General features: G+C 49.4%; 1 protein-coding gene across 3 annotated transcripts in view; it reads left to right on the forward strand.

Annotated features, from left to right (window-relative positions):
* The window catches only part of LOC135575255 (alpha-protein kinase 2-like), a 59,270-nt gene that overhangs the window by 38,015 nt on the left and 8,996 nt on the right, over positions 1 to 12,259 (forward strand). Inside the window, exons 11-12 of one of the 3 annotated variants that reach the window (XR_010468628.1) lie at positions 4,295 to 4,385; positions 4,789 to 4,898. The exons of 1 other annotated variant lie outside the window; for it this stretch is intronic. Coding sequence is in view for 1 of the 2 variants with exons in the window: in XM_065044490.1 (XP_064900562.1) it covers positions 4,295 to 4,376 (82 nt within the window). In the remaining variant the exon portion in view is untranslated. Of the gene's footprint in view, positions 1 to 4,294; positions 4,418 to 4,788; positions 4,899 to 12,259 lie in introns of those variants that run through there. One more of the 3 variants, XM_065044490.1, reaches the window with a different exon arrangement.

Below are 12,259 nucleotides of genomic sequence, written 5' to 3' on the forward strand. Positions count from 1 at the left end.
TTGCAAGTCGTAGAACTAAATGACAGCCCCGATCCCCAGCTCCTGCTGTTAATGTGATATGGATATTGTGCTCAGGCAAGCAGCACGAGGCTGACTGAGTGGGAGGAGAGAAACAGCATAAGATGTTCTTCACATAAGAAAAACTGCAGTGCCAGTAATCAGAAGGGCAAGCAAGACTGGTTCAGGCTCCCTGGAAAGCACTGCAGGCTGATGAGGGAGGGGAGGGGCCTCATTTCTCTCTCAATCAAAGGTTGAGAAGAAAAGTAGCTACTGTGAATACGTTACACAGGGGGCCTTGCAGACGAGGTCACTTGTCCTTTCGTCCTGCAAAGCCAGAGAAAAGAGAAAGGAGTTCCAGCTCTCTTGCTCACTCCCGCCCTCGAGTTACCTGCAAAAAGATGCCCTCAGCTAGAAGCTTGTTCTCAGCAAAGACCATTGGAGAAATAAGCCGTAATTACCTGCAGGCCTGCTGATTTCACTATGAGTGTGCCATAAAACACAGTGGGTGTGAAGGTGCTGTGATTTACTGAGTCTTGGACAACAGGAGAATACTGGCTTTGGGAGAGATTCTGTTGCTGCTGGATTCTGTCTGTTTCTGGATGACTGAGGTTGCTTGGTTTGCGATGGTGGCAGAACAGTGTTCCTCATTGGTGTTACTGCTTAGCGCTCTTACAGATGCCCAGTCTGTGCCAGATGTTTTGGATCTGCCCCACTACATCAGCCTATCCAATTCATTTCTCTAAAGAAATGGATAGGGCTCAAGCTTCTGGCACGGGGCAGCCCAGCCCTCGCCTTTCCCTTTCCACCCTGCCCACAAAGAACCTGCAGCCGTTTTACACAACTGGCAGCTCACTCGCCGCATGAAGTTGAGGTTCCCTCACCACCCAGCAGATCTGCGGTTGCTGTTGCGGTGGGAGCGCAGGGATCAGGCGAGGAGAGCAGCTTGTGTGCCCTGGCTGGGTTTGTGCGCACGGGGCAGCACAGTGTCACAGCTGCAGTCTGACCTGACGGGTCCATCCAGCAGGTGACATGCAGGGACGGACTTGTCATCAGGAGCCGGCAGAAGGCTTTTGTGGCACACACCAAAAGGCTGCTTCTGCTGCCACAGAAAAGTGTTTGAATGACCGTCCTATGTAAGGCAGGAAACATTAGAAAGGAGGAGTAATAGCTCTCAGAAGAATTTTTATGAGGAAATTGTGGCACCGCCCAAACCGGTAGGTTTAGAATATAAGACAATGGGCTTGAGCGTGGAGCTCAAATCATATGTACATTGTGACACAGAAGGGAACAAAGCTGAAAGCATTTGAAACTAGAATATATGATGTTTCAAGTTAGAGGTAGTAGCTTTTTATCAGAATCTTGGAAAGTGTTGTGTTTGAAAAATGTCATGAGCATCTCAGTCAATTAATGTTCCAAACGTATGCTTTAATTTGGTGCCAGAATAAGAGCTGGAACTTGAGTACATCAGCCGACTGGCTTCGGTGTTCTATTGTCACGGTCAGTCCAACAGCAAAAAGAAAATCCCAGGCTGGCCTGGTTTTTCAGAGGTGATCACAACCCCATTGGCCCTGACGAAATCCACACTCCTAAGGATGACATTGTACTGATGATTCCTTAATACGACTTGTGTGCTTTACAATGGGAATGTAGCAAAGTGTCTATTTCCCACGTACTGTGGTGGGTTTGCTTATAAAAGAAAGAGCGGAGTCATCCTGGCATATATGTAAAAAATCTATTTATTCCTCAGCATGAAGGGAAGATGTATTGCTACAGTTGACATACTTTTCTGAATTGATGTCTTGTCTACCAGTAGCTATTTAGTGTGATAATGGCGTTTGATAGCCAGGACACAAACACCATTGTCACACTCCACAGCTCGGGCAGCAGCAGAGTAATATATACACGTCGCAGACTTCAGCACGGACTTCAGAGGCCTGCAAAGCACAGAGAAAAGACCATGGTTACGCGTATTTGTACGTGGTGGGAGGCAGGATTCCAGATTTCTTGGGGATGAATATTTTGTCTCAGATAGCTGTAGTAATCTAAAGCTAAGTAACTTTAAGTGTCCAGAGGAGGTGGACAGGCACCTTGGGGAAATAATCCTGTCCTAAGAGACAAAGATAGGGAGGGAGGGTTGAATCACTCTCATCTTTCTTTTATTGACGGAGACAGCTCAAAATAAGTGCTTGACTTTTACAGGGCTATGCTAGATCTGAGAAATCATCACGCTAGAGATTATACTTGTTTTCCATATACTTGTTTTTATCAGCATTTTAGAGCTAGCCCGCTTGGCAAACAGCGGGTTGGTCTGTAGTGCCAGTCCCGCTTCCCTGTTTGACTCTGCCCGTTAACAGCTCTGCAGCAGAGCAGTGGGCGCTGGAGCCAGCACGCAGCGCTGGAGCTCGGCTCTGCAGCAGAGCAGTGGGCGCTGGAGCCAGCACGCAGCGCTGGGGCTCGGCTCTGCAGCAGAGCAGTGGGCGCTGGAGCCAGCACGCAGCGCTGGGGCTCGGCTCTGCAGCAGAGCAGTGGGCGCTGGAGCCAGCACGCAGCGCTGGGGCTCGGCTCTGCAGCAGAGCAGTGGGCGCTGGAGCCAGCACGCAGCGCTGGAGCTCGGCTCTGCAGCAGAGCAGTGGGCGCTGGAGCCAGCACGCAGCGCTGGAGCTCGGCTCTGCAGCAGAGCAGTGGGCGCTGGAGCCAGCACGCAGCGCTGGGGCTCGGCTCTGCAGCAGAGCAGTGGGCGCTGGAGCCAGCACGCAGCGCTGGGGCTCGGCTCTGCAGCAGAGCAGTGGGCGCTGGAGCCAGCACGCAGCGCTGGGGCTCGGCTCTGCAGCAGAGCAGTGGGCGCTGGAGCCAGCACGCAGCGCTGGAGCTCGGCTCTGCAGCAGAGCAGTAGGCGCTGGAGCCAGCACGCAGCGCTGGAGCTCGGCTCTGCAGCAGAGCAGTAGGCGCTGGAGCCAGCACGCAGCGCTGGGGCTCGGCTCTGCAGCAGAGCAGTGGGCGCTGGAGCCAGCACGCAGCGCTGGGGCTCGGCTCTGCAGCAGAGCAGTAGGCGCTGGAGCCAGCACGCAGCGCTGGAGCTCGGCTCTGCAGCAGAGCAGTAGGCGCTGGAGCCAGCACGCAGCGCTGGGGCTCGGCTCTGCAGCAGAGCAGTGGGCGCTGGAGCCAGCACGCAGCGCTGGGGCTCGGCTCCGCAGCAGAGCAGTGGGCGCTGGAGCCAGCACGCAGCGCTGGAGCTCGGCTGTGCAGCAGAGCAGTGGGCGCTGGAGCCAGCACACAGCGCTGGGGCTCGGCTCTGCCCAGAACAGGCTTTTCGGCTCAGTAGCACAGACTGGGGTTTGCGTTTGTTTAGCCTGCAGGTCTGATAACATTTCTGCACATTCTCAGCGAGTATAAAAAATCCCCTAAAAGATCCTGTTGGTCAGGAGTGGACTAAGAACCAGTAACTGAGGGTCACACGATGCACAGGGATTTCTTAAAGCGTGGGAATTCAGTCACGTGTCATCATCACAGCCAAATACTGCAGAGAAAACAGAGAAAGGAGCACGGGGAAGGGAGGAGATGAGAAACTGGAGCTTGGGTGAATAGGAGTAGCCTTTGTATCTCATCCTTCCATGGATCCACTTTTTCCTCAGCGGATCATATTGCATATTGACTGGAAGAAACAACTGGCCTGTGCAGACGGAACGAAGCTCTGTGAGAGTGCAGGCCAGCTGCTGACCGTGCAGTAACAGGAATAACAAGTAATGCCAGTGGCTGGTTGGTAAATGTAATGATCTGCTAACTTGTGGGGAAAAAAGAAGGGGAGACAGACCGCAGAGTGGAATTCCTTTATTCCCATGGAACTGTTCAAAGTCTTTCAAGGAGAGCAGAGTACATGAAATGTTTATGTTCCATTTTGTGTGAATTTGAGTAGATTTTGTATGTGCTGAGTACAGAAATGTTTTTGGAGCTACTGAAAACTTGAATTTTTGGCTCAAATAAGAATGTTGTGTGGACTGGTTAGAAGCACCATGGGAGGGGATGGAGTTGTTTGGTTCTTTTTTTAAGCTCAGTAAATGCATTCCCATTTTTACATAATTGGCAGCGTTTCTTACCCATTTGTAATAAAACGGGACTCCAGTAGTTCTGGACCTGGTTTCATTTTAGCATTCAAAAGTCAGACTCACATCCTCAGGGCACTCTGCCCGTGCACTTCGCCTTCCTGTCAGCCTCATGGTTCGAGTTCCTAATTCACGGCCCGGGTGAGGCGTCCCACTCACACATTAACCCCTAAACACCTCTGCTTTATTCTCAGTGTGCTGTCAGCGCTCCTGTTGTGCATTCCAGCTACAAACGAGAGGCACACGTGTCTGTCACCCGCTGTCTGTAGAATCTGAATGTCTGAGGTACGTACACTGAACGTGGTACGGCTAGGGAGGAAAATCACATTTCTGTACTTGTGGAGACCAATTGGTCACCATTTTAAATGCCAGCTTGTGTAAGCAGGAGAGGCAGAACCCAGCTCGAATGAGGGCAGGCTGCAGTTTGTGACACGTGCACCTCTGTGTGCCCCAGACGGAGGTTTTGTGCGTGGGCAGCCAGCACAGGCCAGCTGAAGCCCTGGGGCTGGCGGCCTCCCAGGGAAATGATCCAGAGAAGCACCCGCTCGCCAGCCGAGATGCAGGGCGAGGGCTGCCCTGGACGGAGCTGTAACAAGACATGGTTGAGGGTGAGGGCACGGGGCTCTCAAATACAGATATTTGTATGCAGATTTTCAGGTAGGGAAGTACAGCTCACTCTGTTCTACAGCCTGAAGAGGTGAAGTGCCAGCAGAGAGGAGACACTAACGCATGAACTACCTGGCTGCCTGCATGGACTGAATGCATCTGAACCGCCAGCACACTGCGCAGTGTAGCAAGGTATTTCCTCTGCGATCCTTACCTTCTGATCCAGCCTTGTGTCTTTTCTGGATCTCTTTCCTAAACGTAATCTGGTTCAACCAGTGTTGATCAGTCAATGCAAACTCACTGGGGTCTGGACTAGCGTAGCTACTGATTCACAAGTACATCTAGTGAAGCCTCAGTGAAGCATCAACTGGTTCATCAGGCTGAGCTCTGAGTGGCCCTTGGCTGGTACTAGCAGAGAAAGAAGCCTTCACTGGCTGGTTGCCAGGGCAGCCTGGTGTGGTTTTCAAACGTGAGTACTGCGACTGCTCTGTCATTGCCATCCTTGTCAAGGAAGCAATCCTATAGATGCTTGGGCAGAGCTGAACCTTTTCCACGTGCTTTTCATCTTTCACTGGTTTTATCTGTGTTCTGAGTCTGTACATGCTGTAGTGGAAACAGGTGTGCATGTGAACACACACACACAGACCTGTGGGACAGGTCTGCACGGCCACGGGTGAGGCCACTGTGCCAGCACAGCTACAGAGCAGACATCTCCTGAGGAGGGTAAGGAGCTGCAGCACCAAAGCAGCATTCCGTTCTTTGAATTACTGACGGCAGATACACAGGCACACCCAGAACTCGCTCTGTCTAGTTAGGATGCAGCTTGCAGTTCTAGACCTGAGGTCTGCAAGTCTATTTTTAATAAATGTGCCTATGCCTATAGGTGATAGTGGGAAATGAATGCCAAAGGAACATAAGTACTGTACCTTGCTTTATAATTCATCACAATGTTATTGTGATTTCCCCTTAACTTTCCTCATACACATTTTATTCGGCCTTCTCTCTGCAGCAGAGGAGAAAGGTCGTGCCGGATCCTACTCTAATTAAGCTTTCTGAGAAAAAGTGACTGTTGCTGGCGGCGCAAAGAGCAGAAGCGCCTCTAGACTTTCCTGCGAAATGGCTGTGAAAGTGGATAGCCAGGCAAATGGTGCAGCTGCAAGCAGGTGGTTTTATAGTTCCACAGCTACATGGAGGTTTCTAGCAATTCAACAGAGATATTTCCAAGACAGTAGGTAATGAAAGGAGGAGAAATGGCCTCTAGATTTTGGTACCACAATGGGGGAAGAAACCTGAAAGAACAGGAAAGTTACTGGACGGGGAGAAAGCCAAGTATAAACATCAGGGGGAAAAAAATCCACTTTTTGCTTCTCTTTTGCTAGACATTTATATAAAGAATATTATTAGAGTGTTCCAGTTGAGAAGATCAATGTGAAGAACAAGTGGGTTTTTCGAGAAGTGTCCTGATGGATCCCAGAACCTGCCCCTTTGTACATCTGGACTTGGAAGCACCCCTGTAGCCCTGGGGAGGTCGAGCCGTCGGCTTCCCTGCCGCCCCCTTTTTTGAAACGATGGACGTATAGGGTTGCTTGCCCACTGACATGAATAAAAGCCAATCTCTTTAAAAGTCCAGGCAGAGATCGCCAGATGCAAGACATTAAATCCTGTTAAATTACGCAGACAGGCCCCAGGCATTTGTGGATATTACGGTATGCTGAAGTGCTTGCTATTCAGAATTCTCCTGCACTATTTTATTTGCATTAGTACATTTTAGCATTTCCTTTTGCTCAGATGAATGAAGCAGTGGAAGGCACTTACCATCTGACACAACTGCCAAATGACCCTCTGGTGTGTCGTCGGGGCTCGTCGGATCTGAGGTTCTCTTGCACGACACTGTGCTGAATATCACTGCGTTCAGGTCTTGGCGGTCGTGGTTTGCTTTTACGAGTTCCCAGCAGCCGTCGGCAGTGGTTGGAAGCCTCTGGTTCCAGTGGACACCTTTCTCTCGCCCTTTATGGGATCCTGAGGTTTTAAAGTAAACAATTAATTCTCTTTCTGATAAGTGATATTAAAATATTGATCTGGGGGAGGGGGCGGCCCTCACTGCCCAGAGCCGGCGTCACCTTTAGTCAGACAGGCTACAGAACGGAAGAAAGCTCTCAGCTCAGTCTTCTGTGTCCCTTCGGAGCGCATCTCTGGGCAGGGAAACGTGCAAAGTACAGGTTTCTTTCAGCTGCCTGTACCGATTAACCCCGAGATGAAGAGTCTTGACTCTGTCTTCATATCAGTTGCTTCCTTCTTCAGTGAGGCTGATTTCCTCGGTTCCTCACATCACAGTGCTGCTCTTGCTCTGCACTGCTGGGGCTTACAAATCGTTTTGAATTTTTCAGTTCAGATGTACTGGTTTTCTCTGCGCAGGAGCTTCGAGAACTCTGGAGGACCGTGTCACGGTTTTGTTAGGCTTTCCTTTCCCGCAGAAAGGAGAGCAGGAGGAAGGCTAACTTCAGTTTAGCCTGTCTGGCGCCAGTGGCAAAACAGGAGTCAGACACGCGTTTCAGGAGCTCATCTGGATAATCAACAGCTAGAGCATTGCATAAACCCCACACTTAGGGCACGATCGGTTTTACATTTTTTGTGAAGGCCAGTTTGGGATTGGAACCTGAGATTTCTCTAAACGTGAATTAAAGTCACACCTTCCGTGCAGTAACCTTCCTGAGAGTTAACTAATTAGCATTTCATTGCCTACTTCCATTACCGTGCTTCTGTTCCGTTAGAACAAATATTTTGGAACAGTCCTGAGGAGTAGTAATATTTTATTTAAAAAGCAGAGTTTTCAGTATAATGCTTCGCGAAAGCGAGGAACGAGATGACTTCACTGGTTGTGGCTGGACGCGTCCCTCCAGCGTCAGAGAACCACCGCACAACCCGACAGCTCCTGCTGTTTGCTAAGATGCGGTTTCTAATCACAGCGTAGGTTTGTCCAGCCTGTGGTGCACCAGTAACACAAGCGTTGCCGTCAGCAGTCCTGAACAAAGGCACTGCCCTGTGCCTCCTGTGCAGTAGCAAGGCTGTGTTTATAGCTTCTCAGCAGTCTCATCACTGCACATGCACTTCAGGAACAGTTTTTTCCCCTACAAAAGAACTCCAAAATCTATCATTCTCAGGGATCTAATGACATGTTTTTATAGCCTTAGTTTTAAAAGCGGTGTTGGTTGCCTAGTGTGGATGATCCGACTGCTTCACCGTACCCTTTTCCGGTTTTGTTAAAGATTTTCATTAGCACAAAGCACAAATTAGTGGTGCCAACAGGTGACATTTAGTAGGGAAGCAGAGAATTAAATGAGCCAGGAAGATAAAAAGAGCACATGCCTGAGTTCTAGCTTTCACGCTCTGTGCCATATGATGGGGTATTGGAGAAACACAGTGGAATCAAGCGTTTCGTAACAGCACAATCCTCGTCACTGGCTTTAGGATAAAAGTGCCAGTGATGTGTGCTGCCGGACTGCAGGGGCTGGGCAGGAGAGCAGCCCGTGGCCGCCTGTCAGCTCCGCGGGCTGGGCAGCCCTCGGCTGCACCGGTGCCGTCTCCTTTCTCATCCTTAGAAAGACTGGGAAGGTGGTGGGGAGGTTCTGGAGTGAATCACTGCCTGGCCGGTCCCTAAGATGTCAGACAAACCAGCATTGCTGAAGCCAAAACGTACGTTTCCACTGGCTGCTGAAAGACCAGGACAGCATTGTCCGTCCGTACGCTCTTTGCGCAGACTTGTGCAGTGCGGGCGGAATCTGCCCTGGTTGTTACTGCTGAGAGAATTCCTGTAATATGGGGAAAAATATACCCCCAGTTACAGCTATTTTCTTGATTAGAGTCCCACTGGTTGGGGCTTTTCCGTGGTGCTCCCAGCCTTGGTGTTACCTTCTGCCCTTCATGTCTTCAGAAAAGCCTCCTGAAGCAGGGTCTGCTTTTTGGATGCTGGTACTGCTTTATTTTTCATGAAGAGTTTCGCGTTTGGGGCTTGTGCGTGCACACGGGATAAAGATGATGGAATTACTCGCAGTAGTAGTAGTACTAGTTCATGGTCTGCCCATAGTAGTAGAACAAGGTGTGGGGAAAGTATTTATTTAAAAATTACTATACAATTATACCAGAGTTCTGTGTGCAAACTCCATCTGCCCTTCTGAAAATACAGATGTGCATCTTAAGTCTACAGAAGGTATCTGACAATTTGCTTAATCAAAAAAGGAGGGCAATAGACCTCGAATAATAATAATAAAAAAGGCAAAATGCCACATATTGTCCAAAACCAGCGGAGAAAGACTAAAATGTGCTGCTTTTAGTCCCAGAGGAAACGCCACTTTCGTGCTGTTTCCAGGGTTGTGTTTGTGGGGCAGAAATGGCGCTGGGTGATGTAGCGAGGGACGGCCGCCGCACGCGGAGCCGCGCCGAGTCCCAGCCGCATTGCGACATCCGCGCTTGTTTGGCATGAAATGCCAGATTATTTGGAAATTCCTGAAAAAAAAGGGAACTGGATTGTTTAAATGTTACTGAAGTTGACACAGGGACAAATAATGCAATACAGATTGCACACTCATCGGAGGTCCAAACTCTTCGCTTCCCTTGAAAATATGTAGGTCTGACCCCGAGCACAATGGTCCGGCTTTGAAGGTCAGTCTGGCTTTGAAGCGGGCGCCGCTCAGAGGGAGCACGGAGTGCGCTGGCCTCCGCAGGTCCCTTCAGCCCTCGTGTTCCGTGACCCTGAGGTTCCACTTGGCGTGCACAGCTCCTGTTGACCAGGGCGTCCCTGTACGAAGGTCAACGTTTGATCCGTACGGGAGTTCTTTACTATCCTTTTTCTTATATAAAATGTGGAGGATATGAGGGGGGAAATAGGAGGCTGGGGAATGGAGTGCAGAATAGCTCCAGAACGGAAGGAATAACAACTTACCACAGGGCAAAAATCAGGCTATGGTAGGAAGCTTTTCACACTGGGAGGATCTAACAAACAGTAAGAAGCTATGTTTGGGCTCTGCAAAACCTTAATTAGGAAATTCTCAAACTAAGAACAACAATTTTGGCAAAAAAAAAGGAGTTAAATATTCTGTGCATGAAGATCTCATTAGTATATTAGGAGGATTGTTTTATTCTATTGCAAAATGGTTTGTGAGTGGTATATATCTCTTCAGAAGAATAAACCGTTGCAGCTGGGTAATTTTCACCATTAATAGATTATGTGTTCAACAAAGCTCATTTAGAAAGCCTGTTTGAAAGGGCTTTAAAAGCACAGTTATTACTTTATTTATATGGGCTAGGTTCCAAAAGCCAGTTTCACCATTCAGTTCAAACTGAGGACTTTCAAATCAGGTTCATTTACTTGATGTGAAAGAGACTCACCTGAATCAGTTCTCCTTGTTTTTGTTTGTCTCTCTTTCCCCTATACTTAGAATAGTCTGAACTTCACGTGAAAGAAAACTAACATAGAGAAGGATCGTGGTGCGTGTGTAGAGTAAGTGGGGAGAGCTTTCTCTTCCTCCCTGGCATGGCCTAAGACCCCGTGTCATCCAGCTCATTTATCACAATCCTCAGGTTAAAGTCAGGTGCAGTTTGGAGGGAGATGGGAAACTAGAGCCTGAGTTGGAGAGGGAGTTAGAGCAGGAGATTCTGATCTGAAGAATGGGATGCTGTAAGGTGCAGAGGTCTAAAAGGGAAATACGAAGACACCAGTCCAGGAAGACCCTGGTTCTGCAGTCGTCTGGAACCCCAGTATTTACCCGTTTTCCTGCCCTAGATTCCAGCCTCACACCTGGTGCGCTAATGGTCATTCAATTAGGAGAACCTGAGGTGTATCTTTATGGCTTTACTCCAGCTCTAATGAGCATATAATCCATAGGCTCAAACTGGTTTGGGTTGGCTGTTTCAGCTGTGGAGAAATCTGTTGCAAGGCCCCAGCTGTGGGCATGGCCAGCTTGCTTCAAGACTCGCAGGCAGACCCGGGTCAGAGATTTAGGCTGGATCTTTTTATGGGGAAAACTGACCCATATCCAACAACGTAACTGAATTTGTCCCCGTGACCTGTTAATTTCAGTGAATCCACGCTGACTTGCATCAGTTTAGGATATGACCATATGTTTTTTAAGAGGAAATTGCTGCAAGAATTCTTGGGCTCGAAGTGGGCAAAGCTGGTATTTATCTGTTTATCCCAGGTTACTGTAGCATTCAAGGGGCATCAGCTGTCACTAACATTCAAAGAAGCACATTTACCAGCACTAACCCCACAGTACACCAAAGGTGAGGCTTACATTGCTGGGACAGTTTAGGTCAGAAGAGGGAAAATGTTGTGACCCTTGTGAGCCAATGGCTAGTGGTTAAAAATTACCTGTTCTGGCCACTCTGACTACTAGAGAAAGATTAACTTAGAGCAGCATGAAGTAGAGCAAAGGTATTTAACCTGGAAACCGTGATCTCCTCTGGTTCCTACTGGGGCTCAGTAAATGAAATTGATTTGAGTTTCCCAATCATCAGACTCATTACATCAGTTCTAGATCATCCTGGCATTCCACATAACGATTCAGCATCTGACACGTGTGACACAAAGAATTCATGTTGAGCACTATCTTCGTGTTAGGGGTGTAAAGTCTGACCAACAGTGTACTGTCCATGAAATTTCTGTTTCCCCAGCAAAATAGTTCTGAATAGAATTTAAGCAAGGTTGATGTAAGCCGGTGCCAGCAGCTAAAACTTGGGTTCCTTTAGCTGCCCCCTGTGCAGACGCAGTTATTGGGGTGCTGAGCTCAGCCTGCCCAGGCCAGCGCGGTGCTTCCCTGAGCCCAGGCCCTCCCAGCCCGTCCGAGCCGCCGTGGCCGGCAGTGCGTCCCTGGCACAGCGCCGATCCTGGACGTGGCGACCGCGGCCAAGTGTGCCGCTTAGACATTTCCAAAGGACAGAAGGTTTTTGTAGCCTCCCATCCCTCCTGCGTTTTACCAGGAGGTTGCTGGGCCTCCCTCTCACATCCCGTGAGCAGCCAGGGGCACGGCCGAAACCTGCCCTGCTGGCCTGTGCGCAGTGTGTACAGGAGAAGCCAGCAAGTGGCCGTGGTAGGGCTGCCTAAACACAGTTCGGTAGGCTGCTTTGGTTTTCTTTTCTATATTCCTCTGCACCTGTTCCCCCGGCTAAACGGAAAAATAACATGGCTATAGTATCAATGTTTGGGGACAAAGAGTAGTGACAAAAAAAGAAAAAAATAGTCATTGTTTTACGTGAGATTGCAGACACTTTCCTTCCCAAATGTAAACTCTATACAGATCCTGTGTTTAGTAACATACAGGTTATTCCAGTCCTGGGTGCTACAGCTCCGCTGAACTGAAGTACTTTTCACAAATCGTGATCCCAAGGCCTCAGACAAAAGGCTTTTGTTTCCTTCCCTAGCGCGTCCCCGCGGGTGGAGGTTCCTGTGAGCTGCGTGTCCGTAGGGGGAGCGGGCTCCCCAGGTACAGCTGGTCGCTCTGTGCCAGACTGGTGCAGGTGCTGAGCGCCAGGCGTTCTGAGCTCTCTTTGTGTGTTCA

The sequence above is a fragment of the Columba livia genome, chromosome W (genome assembly GCF_036013475.1).
Source record: "Columba livia isolate bColLiv1 breed racing homer chromosome W, bColLiv1.pat.W.v2, whole genome shotgun sequence".
NCBI classification, from domain to species: Eukaryota; Metazoa; Chordata; class Aves; order Columbiformes; family Columbidae; genus Columba; species Columba livia.